Source organism: Ischnura elegans, chromosome 1, assembly GCF_921293095.1.
Source record: "Ischnura elegans chromosome 1, ioIscEleg1.1, whole genome shotgun sequence".
Taxonomy (NCBI): Eukaryota; Metazoa; Arthropoda; class Insecta; order Odonata; family Coenagrionidae; genus Ischnura; species Ischnura elegans.
The window spans coordinates 4,676,546-4,696,979 of record NC_060246.1 but is presented as its reverse complement, the minus strand read 5'-3'; the positions used below and the strand labels follow the sequence as shown (position 1 = coordinate 4,696,979).

The following is a 20,434-nucleotide window of genomic DNA, read 5'->3' as shown; positions in this document are numbered from 1 at the left end:
GCCAGACGGCAGCCCAATCGTGTTTTTTAAACTTTTCGTCAAGTTTTATTTTAAAGCTGTTTTGAATGTTATTGTGGGTATAGAATTGCGATACTAATGCTTTACCCCATCATTGGGGTAGTTTTCTTTAATTTGCTGCACTGATGATATCCGGTCGTATCGTCAAAATGACGACAAGAAAATTTATCGGTACCGTAAAATGCATTGTTGATAGATGTCTGAAATAATTTTCAGCGGCTTACGGTGTTTCTCATTTGCTACTCAGATATCGGGGCAAATTTAACGGATCCTATGTTCCAAGGCATTTACAATGGAACGAAGAAGCACGAAGGTGATCTGAAAGCTGTTCTTGAAAGGGCATGGAACGTCGGAGTGGAGAAAATAATTGTGACCGGTGGAAGTTTGGAGGATTGCAAGGCTGCTTTAGATATTGCTAAGACAGATGGTAAATTAAAGATGACATTATTTATTTCTAGGGTCTTGTTGATGGTTTGCAGTTAGGTCCTAATTTTAGGGTAGGCCGAATGTAAGATTTCCCTTTCGTGCCCTGCATCAAGCGTGCCTGTACTTTGCAGGTAATCAGCATTGAATATCTTCAATGATAAGGTTCTTAACCCTTTCCAATCACTTAAGGTATTAGTTATTTTGCTCACTAAATTGTTTATCGATAAACAACAGATCTTTAGAAAAAAGGACTGGCGATTAACTTGACCAGTTACTGAAAAAATGTGCTATCAATTTTATTAATTTAGTAATTAAAACTGACCAACATCGAGGGATCACCCTGCTACTCTATTGGACTGATGGCAAGGAGCTTATCTTCATGCATGAAAGAGCTTAGGAACTGCTTCTGCGATTGAGGTATGCCCTTTAGAACTACTACATCTGATTGAAGAAGATGATCTTTCCTTTGAACCCCAAATTGTTTTCCCCCAATGCCGTAAAGCAGATTTTTGGAGCATTACAGGATTGGACTCCCTCACAAGGACCTTTTAAACTAGCATTATGATGGTAATCTCCTTACATACTGCATGTATTTGTTTTACCAAGGAAAGACCTGCAGTTTCGTCCCCATTACCCTCATCTCTTGTCTGCAACCACCTTCTCTTTTGCTTGTTCCCTAGCTTTAATAGAAAGTCACTCGACTTCAGTAATTTTCTTTGAGCATACTAGTAATGATCTAAAGATCAAAACCCATTGTACTGAGGTTAAAACCATAGGAATTTCCAAGGTAGTAGGTATCTCAGATTTGAAATATGATTTTTCTGGTAATATTTTGTTGAAAGTTATGAAACTTGGACATCACTCTGCAATGGCCCAGACCAATATAAGTGAGCAAATGCTTATATTCACTGAATTTGGAGTACATTTTTGCTGTATTTTGCATGCATAAAAATCAGGAACTTAGCATTTTCTCAGCTCTGTCGGCAGAGCAAGAGCAAATGAGCACTTTAATTGCAAGGCGTTGAGATAATGCAGACTTGGCCGAAATGCTTCAAGGAAATGTTTCACCATAGAAAGGATTATTTGTTGTGTGTGTCACTGAAATGTAAAAAAATATCTGTGTTTATTAATCAGGCAGTGATTTAAAGTGTTTACGGCTATGATTGTAGAAGAAATCCATTACAATATAAGTTGTGCTTTTTTTTCAAAGAAGCATTTTGAAATTTATCTAAAAATGTTTCCCACGCCTGGATTTCAAAAAAGGGATGGAAAACAAGGTTAAATTACACTATACAACCTTTTATAAACAAAACCTATGTACTATAGTATTTTGGAGGAATTATTATGGAGCCCATAAATGAATTTGCTCAGCTGTGTCCATCTTCTTTTAACTCAGCTATGAAAATAGTCGTGACCAAATTTTGCAGATATATTCATAATAGCCAATTGGTGCTGGTGTATTAGCCTCATACATACTAGTAACATCAGAAGAGAATTTATATGAGTACATACAAAGCTTTGTGTAAGTTTAAAGTGCTGACTCGTAAGGTATGGGCTTGAACTAAATTCATTAGAGAATGCACAAAAGGTGTGAGTTGTTACCTAGCAAGTGTCTAGTAGCAGCAAATAGTGGGGGAGGAGGAGCGGCCAGTACAATACATGACAGCAGTGACGACGAAGATGAAAGTGAGGTGGAGTATCTTAAATATTGGGCTCCATTTATCACAAAATTATTTTTCAGGCAACTCGTAATGAAGAGGCACTTTGAACATGAACCATGAACTTTCTTCCAGCACTCCTCCCCGTTCCGAGAGGTCTTTCTTTCTGAAAAACCTTTGCTTACTCTCTCCTATCACCTTTTGCTGATCTTACTGATACATGCACAACTTACGCATCCCAAACCCCCCTCTCCTATCATTCCCCCCCCCCCTCCCTTGATGTGACGTAGCTTGAGTGCATCGCAGAAAACACGGCCCCAAAACGTAGTCTCAGTCAACACTGAAGGCCCCCTTCTTTACCTCCCACCCCCTGCACCTCTCTCTCTTTATCCTGCCCCCACTTCCTCATCCAAGCAGCAGCACCCATCCCACTCTTACTCACCCCACCCCCTTTCAACGTTTTGCTGCTGTGGAGAAGCACATATGTAGATCTTCTCTCATGGCAACAGGGACACCTTTCCTACTGGAGAAGTATTTTCCATTATCGGGGAAATGAATAGGAAAACTTTGTTATCCACATTCATTTAATTGGCTACAACACTTGTTTTGTCATTTCTCATAGCTCCCATGAGACTTTGTAGATTGGCATCACCCAAAGACGCGGCAGAGCTACATGCCTCGCTAATTCCATAATTGACCCTAATAATTTTAACCAAGTTAGGAAGCATGAGTTGCGTATTGGGGAAAACTACACTAAACACCAACTTTTTTAAATTCATTATTTTATCGCCGTGGGATTAAAGAATTAGCAATCTGCTTAATATGTGAAAATATTGAGCCAAAACCTGACGTCAATCTGATATTATGAGCTTATGTTTTGGTTTTATCAAACTACAATAAACTCAATGATCAAACTTAAATGATGTCAGAAGTACAATTCTAAACATCATGTTAATTTGTAATTTTGCAAAGCCGGTTTACTTTCGTGAACTCTTGAAAATGATACCTCAATACGTTTGCCTTCTTTAGTTTTTGGGTTTCATTCTTCACCATATGGCATCCATAGCATTCTTCACCATAGCATCACTTTAAATATGTATTTAAAGTGATGCTATGTATTGTTGAGTTATAAAAAAATATTTTTTTTTGTTATAGCGCTAAAAATACACACGCCATAAATGGAAATACATAAATATTAGCATGTGTGGGAGAAAAAAACTAATTAATGATCGAAGTAAAGTCTTCCTGGTTCTTTTTTCTGTCCGGGTAAGGCACTCCATCTACCTCTCTGCCGACGTTCCAGTCGAAGACTTATCCATCGTCATCGTGGCCATTGATACCTACCGCCTATGAGGACCAGGTCTATAAAAATTTTTCTCTTCTTCTCTTCAGAATTATCAATTATAAGTAATTGTTTGCTTTGCCCCTTCCACGCTACTATGTACATATTTGCGATTATCGCCCAACTAATTTTTAGTGATAAAACAAAGAAATTATTTTCTCTTTATCAATGATACTCTGCATAGTATTCAATGCGTGGGAGAAAGAAACACAAAAACTAAATGAGGTTAAGGTACAGATTTTGGGGTATCATTTTTGGGAATTCACGCTAGTGAAACAATACTTCACCTAAATATGTTGAGAAATGATAAAAACATGTGTTGTTAAAAAAATGAATGTGGATAGTAGCGTTTCTCTCTCTATTTCCTTGATAATGGAAGATGCTTCTCCAGTAGGTACCTTGCTCCTGTCGGCATAAAAGAAGAGAGACTTATTATAAAAACATCTCACCTCACACCAGGCATCATTGGCCTTGATGACGAATAAAAAGTGTTCCATTTTAACATCCGCAAAGACACAATCCCAGCGCATGGCACAATATTCACTGGGCAAAGACTCCCTCCAAGGAACTTCTTAGTTTTATGTATTATTATTCTTTATTGATCCTGGGAGATTTTGTTACATGTATAGGACAAGTCAAACAAAATCCTGTTTTTTTAACTGTCTTTCACTTTTTGTGAGCAGATTATTTAAATTTTGTTTTAAACTTAATGCGGCAGGCTGTATTACCTATTGAGGAAAACAAGACACCAGTCATACCATTTGTGATTTTAAACATCATAATTTCCTGTAAACAAAGACCGATGTATTAAAATGTTCTAATAGCAATTATAAAGGACTGTCACATTCCAAAATGTACACCATATAAATAGCCTGTTAGAGTTATTACTTTGAAAATAGTGGAAAAGTTACTGAAGTACTTGATAAAAAATATGCCAACAATTACTCTTGAATTCCTGAATTTATCTTAGTAACCCCCGAGAGCACACAAAACTCTGCAAATTTTCTCTAACCTTCTGCATAATACAATTTATCAGAGTCGGAGCCATAATGAATTACCCAAGTAATGATGTAAATCAAATAGTTCAGTACAAGTACCAAAAATTAGTGGTTTAATTGATTCCATATTTAGACGAGGCAGTTGTGGCCAAGTGGGGTCGCACATGGCTTGGGTTTACATTGGTGTAGAATGCTGAGCAATAGGTATTTAAAGTGAAGCATCATTTTCTCCAGAGCATAAGGTACACGTAATGGAGCAAATGATTATGCCCTCACCTTTGCGAATGCTTGCACGCTTTACTTGGACTCACAACCATTTGCTCAACGTTTATTCATCCGGCCTTAGTTGGCAGGCCACTTTCCCCATGCACACCACGTGTTCAATGGGCATTGGGTTCACGGCCTCTGGAGCCTATTATATTGCCATTACTTCTCTAATCATTTTTTTGACAGAATTTAGTGTTGGTATTCTTGAAATATTTCTCTTTGCCAGCAGAATCATTTTATATCATTTCAATGCTTCATAAAATTATAGCAATTTTAATAAAGGCTTAAGCATCACCCAAATAGCCCACTTGACAGCCAGCTCAGACACTCATTGTGAAAAGTGTAAAGTGAAGTTATTGAAATGTCTTCATGAGACATTTCCGTTTTGAAAATTATATTGATAATGTAAAAATACATATGTAATGTAAATAATCAAAGAAAACTATTCATGGGGATCGGGTTGGTGTGGTGGCTAGAGTGTTGGCTTCCCACCCAGCGGGCTCGGGTTCAAATCCCGGCAGCGGCAGAGAATTTTCAAAGACTGCCCGATCCCTGCTTGAATGTTGTGTGGAGGACATTTCAAGCGCAACACTCCGTCCGTCGGATGGGACGTAAAGCCGTGGTCCCCTTGGCGCCTTTCGTTAAGAGCAGGCTAATGCCGACGCCGGGTTTCTCTCCACCCTTCCTTCCATACCTTTCCCTCATGGCGCAAATGACCTCAGCTGTCGGTCGCCTCCTCAAAATACCATACCATACCAAACTATTCATACTGTCAAATAGATGATTCAATGATCTGCCAAGTACATAGATGCTTCAATGCATATCCTCACACAATATCTAACATTGTATGAATTAGAATATTCTTTGTATACCCTCATGAAAGCCTTGACCCATTTTATCAAAATCAGTAAAGATGTTTCCATAACAACAACTTTTCAGTTATAATTTTCAGTGTATTAGGCAATACAATGTAAGTGGATTGTAATTATAATCCACTTACATTGTATTTTTATGTTTAAAGTTGACCTGTTGCGTTAAAAAAAAAGATTTATTTCGATCCAACCTAAAAAGTCAACTTCAATCTGGCAAAACTCTTCACCAACATCGTTAGAAGCTGATTATCATTGTTTATCATAGAAAGTGAATGTGGTGGTATTTGGGGGCAATAATATGCCAGCTGTGAGAATAATGTTCCTCAACTTGCAACAATGGAAGGTAGCCTCCCCTTCGATTCACAAAATTAAGAAATTTGGGTCCCATCGACTTTGAAAAGTAGAGGTTTACTGCAAACAAGTTCTTTGTGCATTAGACCTTCAGAGGACACCATTCTGTGAGTCCTGGTGTTTGCAGAAGAGATTAAATGAATCATGCCTGGACTTGATTGACAGAATGAAACCCAACTTGAGAGTGGGGATATATATAAAATGCTCATTCTGCTTGAATACTACATTGTTCCTTCTCAGCCAGAATATGTCGTTGGTTGCATCAGTGGTCATTGGTAAAGCATGCAATAAATGCAACTTGTGCTCATAAGTATATCTATATTAAACACCCAAAATCAGCTCTAGAGTAAAATTATCCTGAAAATGTCAGGTAAGAAAGCTGATTTGATTAAACATGCAGCTGAAAAGTATACCTCAGGGTGAGTTAGAACAAACAATTCACAGTACTATCAGTAGAGCTCAAAGAAGTAAAAGTATGCAATTTCCAGTGATGGTAAGTATTTCCCAAGAATATAATTGAAGCTATCATACTTTAGAAAAGCAACCAACAGCTTCAACGTGGTAGACAAATTAGTACATACATGGAGGGAAGAAACATGTCCTGCGTTAAGCAAATACAGCACCCACTCTGATTTTTGTACCAAAAGTAGCCAGCCATGGTAGCTAACCAGATTTGACACACTTCAACTTAGAGTGCCAACAGACCAGCATGAGCAAAGCTATTATGGGAATAACAATTGAGCAAGAATGCAACTTGTAAGGATACTTGGTTTACAATGAGAATTTGATGCCTGTTTTCACTGATTATGTGTGTGTGTATATATATATATATATATGTATTTACACATTTTTTTTACACCTACAATGAACCAGGTGGGTTCATATGGATGTCAGCAACACGATTTTTAACTAAAAGACCTCCCACTCCCCTTATCTAGATAATGCTTCATTACTTCTTTGCCATATATTAATGGTCCTGACTTAGGGATTCCACTGAGCCCTTCATTGAAGGTTTGCCTTTGTAGGTCTTAAGCTAGGTTTACACCTGCGAGAAAGTTGCGACATAAGTTGCACGAGTGGTGTCGCATAGTGTAAACTCACAGATGCAATTTTTCCGGAGAGTTGGACGCGAGTTATTTTGCGAGCTCTCGCGCGAGCCAGTGTCACTGTTGCTTGCGACAGTTGGTATGAAATCCGTTTACATGTGACAGCATTCGGTGCAATTTCAACTCGCGGAAGTGGTCCCTCCCGTACGGTGGTCAGTAGCTTTTTACAATGCCATGAAGTAGACGTGCGCAAACTGCTGCTACTCTAGTGTTACTTGATTATTGGCATAGAGCACATAAACAGAAAAAAAGGAAGAGGAGTATCTGGGTTAAGGAATGGATTGATAGGAGGCAACATTTGAGAGCTTTCACGACTTAAGTTACGAATGGAGGACTCTCAACAGTTTAAGAATTTCGTCAGGATGTCTGCTGCAGAGCTGGAGAATCTGCTCTACTTCGTTGGGAATTCAAATATAGAAAATCCACGAAAAATGTAAAATAGTTCTAGGTATTGCTCAAACGTATACGGAATCGTAACTTTGCGTAAGAAATGGTTTCCTCTCTTTGGTCATAAAAATGGAGTGTCACTGACTGACGGGAATTGTCAATGACTGACACGTATGTGATTTGATGCTTGTAAACTTTTATTTTCTATGGAATGAGAATTACAAAATATGTGTATTTATTGAACACAGAAATTCATATAAAAGAAACATAACAGTGGCATAGCCAGAGGGTAGGTCCGGGGGGGTCTCTATTCTTCCTTTTTAATGCCTCGCATTCACCGCATTGCTTTTTCCTTTCACGATGTTCGCGCTGTCTCTTTGCTCCCGTCTTAGCCATCTTAATCAATCCTATATGCTGCAAGTATCGATTGCAGATCTAAACAATCATTCCGCTCCTATGCTCCGCTTTCACAACAAACGTACCGAAGCGACGCGACAACAATGAAGGTGACGGTGATACGCAGATAAGTTATGAAAGTTCAATTATAATTTTCTTCAAATTTTATAAGAATAGCTAATACTAGCAAAGTAGTAAAATTGTCCATCCCAATCTACTTGAGAGAAAATTTGTGCCACTGAAGTGGTACCATGCAGAGCTATATGTTTGGCGCTGTACTATCTATGCACTATCTTCGTCATACAATCTCTATTCTTTAGGTGACTCTTATCATTCTCTGATTTATTTATTCTTCTTGCTAATGTCACGCAAGGCTTCCTGATTTTCCACTTGGTTTCTGTAATCTTTCAGTGTCACATTCCACAATATTTCGCTTTCTTCATATAACATAATAAGTTTTTTTGTCTCCACATCCGACCATTTTTAACTACTTTGCTCAAGGGGATTTTCCATCCTTTTCCCTTCATCCATTGAAATCCATCCATAGACAAAACAACACTACACAAAAAAAACAACAAATTACAGGAGACTGGAGAGACAACACAACTACACTTCAGCCCAACTTCCGCAAAAGTGTTGGGAAATATCTCCCGCGGTTTGATCAGGTGACAGTGCGAGCGCGAGAAATTGCTAGAGCTAAGTTTCATGTTTAGACCTGCAAGTCGAAGTGTCAGACACTCCGCCGCCCTGCTCGCGACAGCTGTCGCGACACTGCTCGCCGTCCTGTTTACACTTGCAATTTTGACTGTCAGACAAGAAACTCGCGCAATTTCTCGCAGGTGTAAACCTAGCCTTTGTGATTTTACTATTCATGGCTTGCATGGGCGCACCCAGAATCAAAACGCAAGGTGGGGGTGGGGAGGGCAAATCTAGCTGTGGTCGTTCGAGTTGTAACATTTTTGCACAGAAAAGGGCAATGAAACCAAAATTTTAAGGAAATTATGATTTTTATTTTAGTTCCATGTCTTATACTAATATCATTTTTCTTCAAAAGGAAAATTTGTCCATAACTTTTGTTTTGAACTAAATTTATTTTTAATTCTGGGGGGGGCAGTTGCCTCCCCTGCCGGGGGTGCCCGTGATGGCTTGATTAATGTGAAAAATTACCTATTATTCTATATTTGTAGTTAAAGCCTAAGACTTATCCTGCCAATGCATCCAGCATACTCTAAAAGGCCTTTTTACACAGGGCACGTACTTGCACAACCTGACGTGTGTGCGAAGGTGCAGTCATAATTGCGTCGTGTAAGGCGGTGAATTGCTAGAACACATGCGAGAATGCGTGGATGTGAGATGGCAAAATAGCCCCTGTTCTAATTTCTTTCATGCATTCGTGCAATTCAACGCCATTTTAGAAATTAATGCAGCTCTAACCTGCGCAATTCCGTGCCCCGTGTAAAACGGCCTTAAAGAAAGTATGTATGGCCATTCTTTCTGTTTACATCTAAAAATGCTCAGCTGCAGTGGCTTATGAGTTATTGTCTTACTTATGCATTAAAGGTATTCATACCACAAATGTGTCATAAAAAATACACATCAAATTGCAGTATTTCTTGTCTTTTTCAGCGAGACTGTATTGCACCGTAGGTGTTCACCCAACCAGGTGTGAGGAGTTTGAAGCTGAGGGATATCCTGACACCCACTTGATTGCTTTGCAAGAACTGGCTGAGGAAGGAGTAGGCTTAGGAAAAGTGGTTGCCATTGGAGAATGCGGTCTAGACTATGACAGACTGAAATTTTGTCCAAAAGAAACTCAACTGAAGTGAGTATCCTTTCTCTGCACTGTTACTATGTACTCCTCTATCACATGAAACCATGTTCATAGGTGTCATAATGATAAGCTTCATGAGTTAAGTCGGTGTTTATCCTAGCTTGAAATATCAAAAGTATCAATTCGTCTATAGTTCAGGTGTATCGTTGGCCTCATTGCTATTTTGATCCTCATGCAAGACCAGTGCAAGGAGAGAAAAAATGAGTTTGTTGCAGTTAGGCTTGTAATATCCTTGTGCACAGGTGCATATAGAATCAGTGATGTTTGGGGGATGAGGTTTGAGTTTGGGAATCGCCGTATGCTGTCATCAGAAAGATTTTGACTATGCTCAGTGTAAGTTCATTGGCTAGTTAAATGTTTAATTAACAAACACGCATTCTTTCATAAAGTACAGATTTTTTGATATGTTTTTATGCAGTGTTTTCCTCCTTCATGACTTCCTACAGGTCTTTTTAGAGTTACAAGTTAAATTTTTTTCTTATTAGTACTTATGATAGCAATTGCAATTCCATGTACCAGTTGAAAACGGCCAGAAAGCATTAAAAACTCCCTGGTACCACATGGATTTTGGCATTGTGGCTGGATATACCCAAGCACTCAACATGATATCAGACAGATATCAATGGATCGAGATTGATGGACGCGTCCCGGTATCAGTAGCAGAGGGGAGGCAGGGGCTTGGGGAAGAGAAATGTGTGGGAGTGCTGGAAAAGAAGTTTTATTTGAGTTCTACATTTTCCGAGAAAGAGATCAAAACGTGTTATGTTAGAGTCATCTGGAGGTTGCCAGAAAAACAGATTCAACTCAAGCGTGGAAAATAGAATTTTCAGCTGCTTACGAAGATCGTACTTCAGTATTCATTTAATGTTATTTCATCTAGTGAAAAATAACTACAGTAGAACCTCACTTATGAAACTTTCAGTGGAAAACCAAAAAAAGTTTCATAAGTGAGGAAGTTTCATAATTGAGGTTTTTTGGTATTCAGCATGAAATCCTTTCTTATAGGGGCCGGTTTGTTTCCAGGATGCAATTAATCATTTGGAGGCAAGAAATTGAAGCCTTATTCTTATTTACCCACAAGTAACACCACAAATGATGTGTTACTTTAAGAGAAACATAATTTTGCATTCCTGAACAACATTACCCACGGTTGAACTTCTAGCATTTCTGGCTCTAAGCTGCAAGGCTATCATACTGGAGAAATTTTGGAATGATGACACTAAATGTTCATAGAGAAGCCAGTTTTTGAAAAAAGTTGACTCATTAAAAGCAGTTTTCAGGAAATTCATTTTAGCACCTATAGGCAAACCCACGATTGGAGATGAAGAAATGAAATACCTGAGGAAAGTCATCCAAATTAACCTCGTAATTAGGGAGCAAAATTTCACTAATGCATCACGAAGGCTTCACACCCTATGGACCTGGGTTCATGTCCTGGCCGAGGCAAAAATTTTTCAGAGATGGCTGTATCCCTGCTTGAGAGTAGTGTGGATGGAACTTCCAGGGCAACTCACTGTCTGCCAGATGGGACATTAAGCCCTGGTTAAGCCTATTGTTACAACCTGGCTAATTCCAGCACAGGGTTTCTATTCTCCCTCCCTTACCTCATGGCGAAAATGACCCCAGCTGTCGGTTTCCTCCCTCTAAATACCACACCATAGATAATATGGAGCACCCGGCAGTGGCGTAATTATGGTGGGGCGATGAGGAGAGGATCCAAAGCCTCAGAGAAAAAAAAAATTCTTTAATGTCTAGCTTTGATATACAGCAACTGCATATACTTAAAGTAAAATTGTAAGTGCCAAAATGATGTAAAACATATTTCCAGGCATGCCTTTTTTTAACTTTCTGGGAATCCCCGTTGCCTCGGGGGGGGGGGGGGGGGGGGGGTAGTACCTGAGGGGTGTGGCCGCCCCTCAGGTACTACCATCACCCCCAAAGCATATTCCTAGTTGCGCCACTGGTACCCGGGATATTCCGTGACTAAGACTTATCCCGGTGCTTAGATCACTTCTTTTAAGTGAGCATTTGAAATAACCGCGCAGCTGCCATCAGTGATGAATGAACAAAAATAGATTAAGAGCCCGGAAAAATCTCCCCTCTCAATAATGTTTACGCACAAAAAAAGAATTTTCCCATGAAGTTATAGCAGTAGTAGAATGAATCTACCAGGTATAGCTTCTCTGTCGGCATTCTTCCGCGAATTCAGCGCCGGGAACTTCGACTCACAAGCCGTGTGACTCATCTTCACGTAATATTTTGCTTCCCCATATCTGACAACAACACCGGACACTTTATGTACTTCGATATAATGGTTATAAGCCATTCCTGAGTCGAAAGGAACTGCCTTATCTTTCGCGTTTTGAATATGACTTTCATGATTATGTAACGACTGACGACGTGAGTTAGTCTCCGAGGGCATTCGTACTAACTCTCGTTCAGTTAAAAAAAAAACGCTTGCCACCGGGCAGACTCAAGCTAATAGCTGCTCAAGATCCAACTTTGTTTCATTTAAACCCACTGGATACAAGTTGGGTCAGTTTTGATCTGCGCGCCGCGCAAGCAACTTTCCCCCGGCTCAATTCGTCCTGCGCATATTAGGAAAATTATGGAATACTTTTAAAATACGTAATTCACAGGCATCAATTTTGCTGTTCCTTTGATTTCATTTGGTAATTTAAGTAAACAATGAGGCATACGTCAGACAGAGCTCTACATAGAGCAGAATGGACGAAAAAACAATTACAGCAGACTCCCGATTATCCAGCTGCGGTGTATCCGTGTTGCAGATTATCCGTGCATGATTTTCACTCTCGTTCAATATTTTCCACCATCTTTATAAAAAAGAAAATCAGACGCAAATCACCAGAATCACTGCATTTTAATGCTAGGATGCACCAGGCTTATCATGTCCATTAGATTACGGATACACCTCCCGCAGCACTTGCAACCCGGTGCCCAACAGTGTAGTTTCCGGTGCCGCGCAATGGTTTTGAAGCATTCGTGCAAACCAAATTTCTGTATCCAATTCTGATCATGCAGCCATGGGTGCGTGGTTTCCGAAACCAGGTATAATATGGAGCAGTAGAAATATGAGTATAATCATATTAACGCTGCTGAAAAGATCGCGGTCTGGCGAACAAAGCTCTCAATGAGTCTGGAAAGCACTAAAAAAATAACAGAATAAGAGCGCAAATTATGATATGTATATTGTTTATTTTACATCAATTATGAACATTACAACACATGAAAGTGAAAGTTTGGGTTATCCTTGTTTTCCGATAATTCTAGCCGTCTCTCCCCATCATTAGCCCATTTGGATAATCGGGAGGGTGCTGTATTTCAATTAGAACCAGGCAGATTGAATATCACACGATGATAGCCACTGTATTTTATAGTAAATAAAAAAAGTTGATTACCATCGCTATAGGAATGGTGAATTAGGCAAGATTGGGAAATTTACTCAACTTGCATCATAAGGAACACGGAACCCTTTGCTGCCCCTGCGAAGACGCAACCCGCGTATCACCTACATACACCGAAACCCCCTACAGCGAAGTCGTGGTTTTTCCAGTCCCAACAATTTCATAGCGTAGAGGTTTTGGTGAATACGCACAATTCAAAAAATGATTCCAAGTCCAACGTATTTCGGACATTATTTTGGCCTATTTTGCTTGAGCAATGGCCGAAATAAAACAGATGCATCAGGTCTTTAATTCAATGCATCACCACTTATATGGAGAATCGGAAAAGAGACAACCATCAACATATGCCACCGAAGAATCCACATACTCGATATGGTGCTGAACAAACAATGGGCAGTGCAGCAATAATGCCGAGGCCAAGCACGAACTGATGAGTCCAGATTTGAGGTGGTGAGGAGGATTTGCCATTCATTATTAATTTGGGGCTCTGTGGAAGAAAGCCTCTTTAAGGCAGTATAAATCGCCGTGATTACCTCATGTGACTCTTTGGGCATCATGTCTATAATGTTGGGGGTACTCAGGTGTTCCATCTTTTTCATAGGCATCGAACTTATGGCGGTTCCTAAGCAAGGAAATAAGACACATGACGATGATATTAACAACTCATTTAGGAGTGAATTATTGGTTTCATTTTTGTCCCACAATGATGCCTTACCTTGGTGAAATGCATCTGAAAGGAGATTACTGCCTTAATTAAACTAATTAGGCAAATACGTTACGCCATAGAGTAAGTACTTACATATTACATATGCTTACTCTATGGTTGCATCAATTCAAGTTCCTATTTTATTACTGTGCGGATTTAAAAGTGTTTATCTGGTCCTGTACTGTATCATGATAGTTTTGTAATCAAATTCAATTCATATGTGTACTTCTTATTTTTGGAACATTTTTAGGCCGTGAAAAATAGGTATTCTCGAGAGAAATGTCAGAAAAGGCCAAAACCACTTGAGATTTTATACCATTATATGATTATCTTTGTATTTTTGTGATATTGACTGCAATAAGTTAGAGAGATATCATGTGAACTTCTGTTAATATTTTGTATAAAATTTGTAACCTTTTCAGGTATTTCTCCAAGCAGTTGGCATTAGCAACTCACTTTAATCTACCTCTTTTTCTTCATTGCCGAAATGCTGCTGCTGATCTGGTGAAAATTTTATCTACTCATCGTGAAAACTTGGTGGATGAAGATAAAGAGAAACTCAGGGGTGTTGTGCATTCCTTTGATGGAACAGAGGATGAAGCAATCAAGATCCTTGACCTTGGTTTTTATATTGGCATTAATGGCTGGTTAGTATCTTTCCGGAATACTAGTGAATATTAGTGTATATTCAATTACTAGAGGTCCCTGAAAGTTGTTTTATTTTTTGCTAAAATTCGTTTTAAAACCATGTGATTTTGGTGTTATAGACAATCTTGGCGATGTTATTATAATGCTACAATTTCTCCACGTTTATAGGCTCTTTATTATTAATGGTACACGTTTCATGAATAGTTATACTTTTATTTAGCATTTTACATAATATTTAATACAATTTCGATTGTACAAAATTTCTGATACAACTAAATGAAGGAAATAGTTCAAGTTATATTGGTTCAAGGTATGTGAATGGTTCAAGTATGTCGTCTTGGCGAATACAGTCAGCAAACGGCAAATCCCCACTACCTTATATGTGTATACTTCGAGAGCCATTCCAGAATTTTTGGATTGCCAAGTTTCTCTACCCTAAATAAAGCCTTTAAAAATGCTTCTGTAGTAGTAACAACAAGCTCCTCCTTTTCTTTCTTTGACTGAGTGACTGTGTGTTTAAATGATAAATGTCGTTTTGCGGCTTCCCTTTCTTTTGCACGTTTATGTGTATCGCTACTGATGTGCTTTAACAAGCATCACACGTGTGTCACATCTTTCAAATTCAAATCTTTTATTGCAAACTTTGCACAGTAATACTCTGTTTTCACATAAAATCCTTCTGAGATGAATTCACTTGCCCTGGTATGAGCGGTATCTCTTGCTTTTGGCATTTTAAAATTCCTATCCTTCGTTCAATATTTAAAGCTGGAACCACGATAAAAAAAAAAACAGTCCAACCACAAAACACAACCTATCACAATGGTGTTTTCAAACTGAGTGCTGAGTAGCCATGATATAACCATAGTACTGTATAACTCGCTGCGCTCCGCACACTCGTTACGGGGCTCCGCCCCTTAAATACCCCGGGTCCGGCTTCGCCGTCTACTTTTGTGGTTGTTGGAAGAATTTTAATTTGAATAATCTCACCCGAATGTGCTACGACGAATGCGAAGGGGGTGGGGAAGCGCCCCGCTCATTCCTCGGAACGGCTTCGCCGTGGTGGAAGCCCACAGCGCCTGCGCCGCTTGGTCCTCGGAACGGCTTTGCCGCATGAGGGTTACTGAGGTCCCCTCCGTGCCTATGCCAGTTACTCCTCACTTATTCCCGCTTACTCCACGCGAACGGCTTTGCCGTTCCTCATTGTGGGGCATCTTTGCCGCCTTGGGAGTGAGGAGCCCTCCCCCCCCCCCCCACGGCTGCTCCGCTTAGTCCTAATAATGGGTCCTCTCCACCTGGGGGATGAGTGGGTTTTAATGTGTGTCATACATGCGGTCACCTATCGTCCACATTGATAATGTAGCGATGATCGGAAAGGGTAGTACAATGCGGGGTAATAATGGCGACAAGTACCCATAAAAGGAGACTTAATGGCAAATTTTAATTTTTTGCGGGGGATTTCAACGGAATGCCGGGGGTTTTATACTTGTGTTGTATCAGTGGTCACCAATCGTTTTCATAAATTCCGTGTCGATAAGTCGTATCCCCTATGAAAAAATTGTATAAACCTGTTTCAAAATTTTATACAATCTTATACATTGCCATGGCAATTGTATAAATTGTATAAAATTTTGAAACAGGTTTATACAATTTTTTCATAGGGGATGGGTCCGGAACACTGGTAGCGGCACACAGGAGCACGTGAAAGACATCACTCACGTTAATTTGGTGTCCCTACCTCGTGGGGAAGTGGCAAAAAAAAATTCCGAAAAATCCAAAATTGTGTGTTGGGGGAATGCAAACTTCACGGTGGATGTGTTGTAAGTTACCAAACGTTGTAGGAGTCGCAATTTCAATGGAAAATAGATAATGTTAAAGCGTAGGTTTCCGCGGCGATGGTCTGATCTCTGCATTTCTCTAGGGTTTTCTTCCGCGTCAGGTTGTTGGTTGATTGACAACAGTTTCGCTGGCTGTCCTGCCAGCGTCCTCAGGTCGAAGGTTCAGGTCAGGCCAGCGAAACTGTTGTCAATCAACCAACAACCTGACGCGGAAGAAAACCCTGGAGAAATGCAGAGATCGGAAAATAGATAATCGTTAATTACTCGAAATTTGTTCAACTTATGGATATTCCAAGATAGCCAAAAAATCAAACGAAAAATCTAGTATCTGTTGGTTCAAGAAATTTATCGTACAATTATTGAAACTTGGTCAAAAAAATTTCCAAAATAGGCCCATAAGAAAAGCATTGGAAATTTTAAAAAGTTAAAAAAAAAATACTTGAAATCAAAATATTGCAAAGAAAACCACACCAAAAAATCTAGTATCTCATACGTTAAGGACTTTTTCCTAAAACTACTGCAAGTTGGTTTAAAAAAAGGTAGGCCTGTAAGAAAAGCATTGGAAATTTAAAAAAATTATAAAAAATACTTTTTATCAAAATATGGCAAAATGTTTCACATCAAAAAATCAAGCAAAAAATCTAGTTTTTGTCACAGATATTTCATGTTCCTGTGACATTTGCAAGTAGCCAATAAATGGAAAAAGTTTTAGTCCCATAAGGCTCCAATGTTAATTCGGATCGATGTATCTCGAAAACCGATCGACTTTTTCGAGTTTTCGGATTTTTCACCCCCGATCAATATTTTTTTTCCACCCACGGTGAAAATTTCGTCTTCCCAGCACGTCCGGAAGTGGTCGGGAATTTGTATACGTGAATCAGTGGTCAGTGAGTGAGGTATATGTCAAACATCGGGTTGTATATAATATAGATGCGTTATGCGCGAGACTTAACAAGGCAATTCACCTTGGAATCGTGATGAGGTAGAGCAAATGAACGCCGGCAGCGTTAAACAATGAAGGCTTAGGCTTTTATGACTCATTAGATGTGATTTTTTTGCTACTTCACCGAAAATCGCAAAAAACGCGAAATTTCGTGTTTATTTACGGATTTCGCGTTTTTTCGTGTTATTTCGCGATATCGTGTCTCGTGAATTTCACGGATCTCTATCAATTACTGGTGTATAATAATAATAATTTTTATTTGTTCTGAGACTAATACTGAGATGTGTATCATGAAATAGTTTGGTGATTTTATTGTTCAGTACCTTTAAAATGGAATTTATACTTATGCTCACTGTGATATATGTACTTAAACTCCTCAAGAGAAATTGGAAATTGCATATCTTAAGCCTGCCTCAGTGGTAGCAGGATTTTCCCCAGGAAGACTGGAGTAAACCAAGGGCGGATCCAGGATTTATTTCTGGGGAGGGGGGGCACAAGCAAGGCCGTAACCAGGATTTTGTTCTTAATACAAAACGAACGCAATGGTAATGGGACCGTATTAAAAATCTGGGGCGGGCCCCCCCCCCCCCTAAAATAATTATTAAAAATGATAAATGAAGATTATGCTGAATAATTTACTCGATTTTGAAAAGCTACTTTTATTTTTTCTGTGTGCAGTTCACTGAAAACAAGTGACAACTTGGAATCTCTGAAGAGTCTACCATCTGATCGAATTCTTATTGAGACAGACAGCCCATGGTGCGAGCCTAGACCAACACATGCTTGGAACAGCATTATTTCTTATAAAGCTCAAGAAAAACAAGTGAAGAAGGAAAAATGGGTTCCTGGTTGTACCATTAAGGGCAGGAATGAGCCTGCAATTATTGAGTGAGAAAATATTAAACTATCCATCTTTCTCTCTATCCCTTTTGGTACTTCTATTTATTCACGTACAGAGACGAGAGTTTATAATCTAAAAAGTACTAACATATTTTCGTATAACAAACTTTAACAATCAACATATAAAAATCTCCATTAAAAACTTATGTTATTTCTCTTCCAATTCTCTTTCTTTGTTGTTCTGAGTAAATTATATTTTGGTTTGTATTTTATTTATCTTAACCAGAGATAATAATTTTTTTAAATTTCATTAGTCATAGGATTCTCTTTTATTTAACTTAAGTTTTGGTATAAGTGCATTTTTTCAGTTAATAGTGTGTGTATTATATTATGGTTAAAATGACGATTTAATTTTCTTTCTTATTTAAGAAAAATCATTGAAAATTCGGCTGCTCATCTATACCCCAATTCTAATTAAATCATTATTGCATGATGTGGTAATGATATCAGGTCCTCTATCCAAACATGAACTTCAGTAGGTACTCAATGTTCCTAATCATTCTCAAAATGTTATCTTATGGGATAGTTTTCCATTGATCATATCTTAAATATATATCTCATCTGGTTGTGGCAGGATGAATAAACATGGAGTTAGCTTATTATGTGAAGAAATAATGAAATGATAAACGCTATGGCCAGTGGCGGATACAGATGGGGGGCGCGCGCCCCTCCCTTGCGGATCCGCCCGTATTGCCGAACATTGCAAAACCACAATTGTAACTTTTTTATATCATAAGATGGCATTATCTTTTACATGTTTACAATCATTTTAAATAAAATTTTCTTATACTTTGGCTGTGAATTGACTGTGATTTTTTATTACGATAAAAGTAAAGACAACTCAAGATATGTTGCGCCCCCCCCTTGAGTTTTTTCTGTATCCGCCACTGGCTAGGGCACCTATAAAATAAGAGTAATGTTAAAAGAAGGTAAACTCTCTTGGCGAGTACTATTGATAAAATCTTGTGAGGTTGGCACCAGGTAAGACTTTTATTGTAAACAGCCTTACCTGCAGTAAAAAACCCGAGAAGATTTTATCGAGAGTAATGTTGAGCACAATGTTTATATTATGTATTTGCTCATTCTTTGCAGGCAAATATTGGACATAATTGCTGCTGTCAGAGGAGAGGATGCCGATACTTTGAGTAAGGTCATCTATGAAAATACTTTGAAATTGTTTTTTTAATAAAGTAAATTACCTTCACATCGAATTCTCTTGTTATATTTTAAGCTAAATCAACCTACTCTTTTCCCCTTATCCATTCCTTATTTCCTTGTGAAATAAAATCTTGGTTTAGAGAAAATGCCATTTTCGCAAGTTGGTAGATATGTAATTATAAATTCAAAGCTTAGCTGAGATGAGCAATTATTGTTGCTGCCTCTTTTTTATGTCTTTAATACAGTCACTGCAGATGATATCAATTGCTGTCATACTCATATTGCTTGTGTGGCTGGAATGGACTAGTACTTTCTTGCCAAACTTGGTAGATATTGGAATCTATCCTTTTGACTATCTCAGCAGGCCAGTGGATCCTCAGTACATGGGATGACTAGGTGAAAAGTAGATGTCAAGTTCTTGTTACAATTGATGGTCATGGGAGGGTTCCAAGTCAAGGATGTAGTCATAAGAACTCCATAGAGAACTGTTGTTTTGACTAATATTCTGGTCACCTAAAAAATAATACCACTTAAAATAAGCTGTAAATTTTTAAGCAATAATATCACATGATCAACAGTAGCTGGTGTAACTTGGTGGAAATCATTTATCATAGGAATAGAAGAAGGAAAAACTTAGCTATTTCCACATTGTAACGATTTATTGTGACTGACCATGGTTTTGATGCAGCGTAATATTGTCGAGGTGAGTAGTTACCGGTGAATTGAGTGGGCGAGCACTAGATGTGTCATAGGCAGGGGAAAGACAATTCACATTTCGCAAAACATCTTATAAACATTGGGCACAATAGTGACTTCACCCCAACTATTCTTCACTTTGAGAAGAAAGCAGGGGGATTAGACGCTTTGGAAGAGCTGGGAATTTTAAGCCATAGCCCTCGTTAATGATCACCTTCAGCCTTCTCGCTCCCCCCTCCACTCCAGTTTCCCACCTACTCATCCAGCCCTTCCCACCCACAGTGACGCACGCCTAACCCAGCACCAAACCCAATCGCCACATCCCCCTAACCAACAGCACCCGGAAATTTCTCAACCCATCTTTTTATTTTTACTGCTCAATTTACCTGTAACTCCTCACCTTGATAATGTTATGCTGTATTGAAACCACGGTCGGTCACAATAACTTATCATGTGGAAATAGCTAAGTTT

At 38.9% G+C, this 20,434-nt stretch overlaps 1 protein-coding gene across 2 annotated transcripts; it reads left to right on the top strand.

Moving 5' to 3' along the window:
- The first annotated feature begins 46 nt into the window (after positions 1 to 46).
- LOC124155012 (putative deoxyribonuclease TATDN1) lies at positions 47 to 19,320 on the top strand. Of its 2 annotated transcripts, XM_046528761.1 has the most exons (6): positions 47 to 189; positions 266 to 445; positions 9,448 to 9,643; positions 14,206 to 14,430; positions 17,888 to 18,097; positions 19,202 to 19,320. In XM_046528761.1, exons 1-6 carry the CDS (start codon positions 144 to 146, stop codon positions 19,293 to 19,295), a joined length of 951 nt encoding a protein of 316 aa, XP_046384717.1. In that variant the 5' UTR covers positions 47 to 143; the 3' UTR covers positions 19,296 to 19,320. The 2 variants fall into 2 exon arrangements, with proteins under 2 accessions (XP_046384717.1, XP_046384722.1); XM_046528766.1 differs by lacking the exons at positions 47 to 189; positions 266 to 445 and adding an exon at positions 8,678 to 8,729.
- Positions 19,321 to 20,434: the final 1,114 nt, after the last annotated feature.

Excerpts from the sequence above, each read along its gene's own strand:
- LOC124155012 (XM_046528761.1), top strand. The coding sequence starts at position 144 with ATGATATCCGGTCGTATCGTCAAAATGACGACAAGAAAATTTATCG. Across the intron at positions 9,644-14,205 it reads CCAAAAGAAACTCAACTGAA|GTATTTCTCCAAGCAGTTGG; the intron begins GTGAGTATCCTT and ends TAACCTTTTCAG. Across the intron at positions 18,098-19,201 it reads AATGAGCCTGCAATTATTGA|GCAAATATTGGACATAATTG; the intron begins GTGAGAAAATAT and ends CATTCTTTGCAG.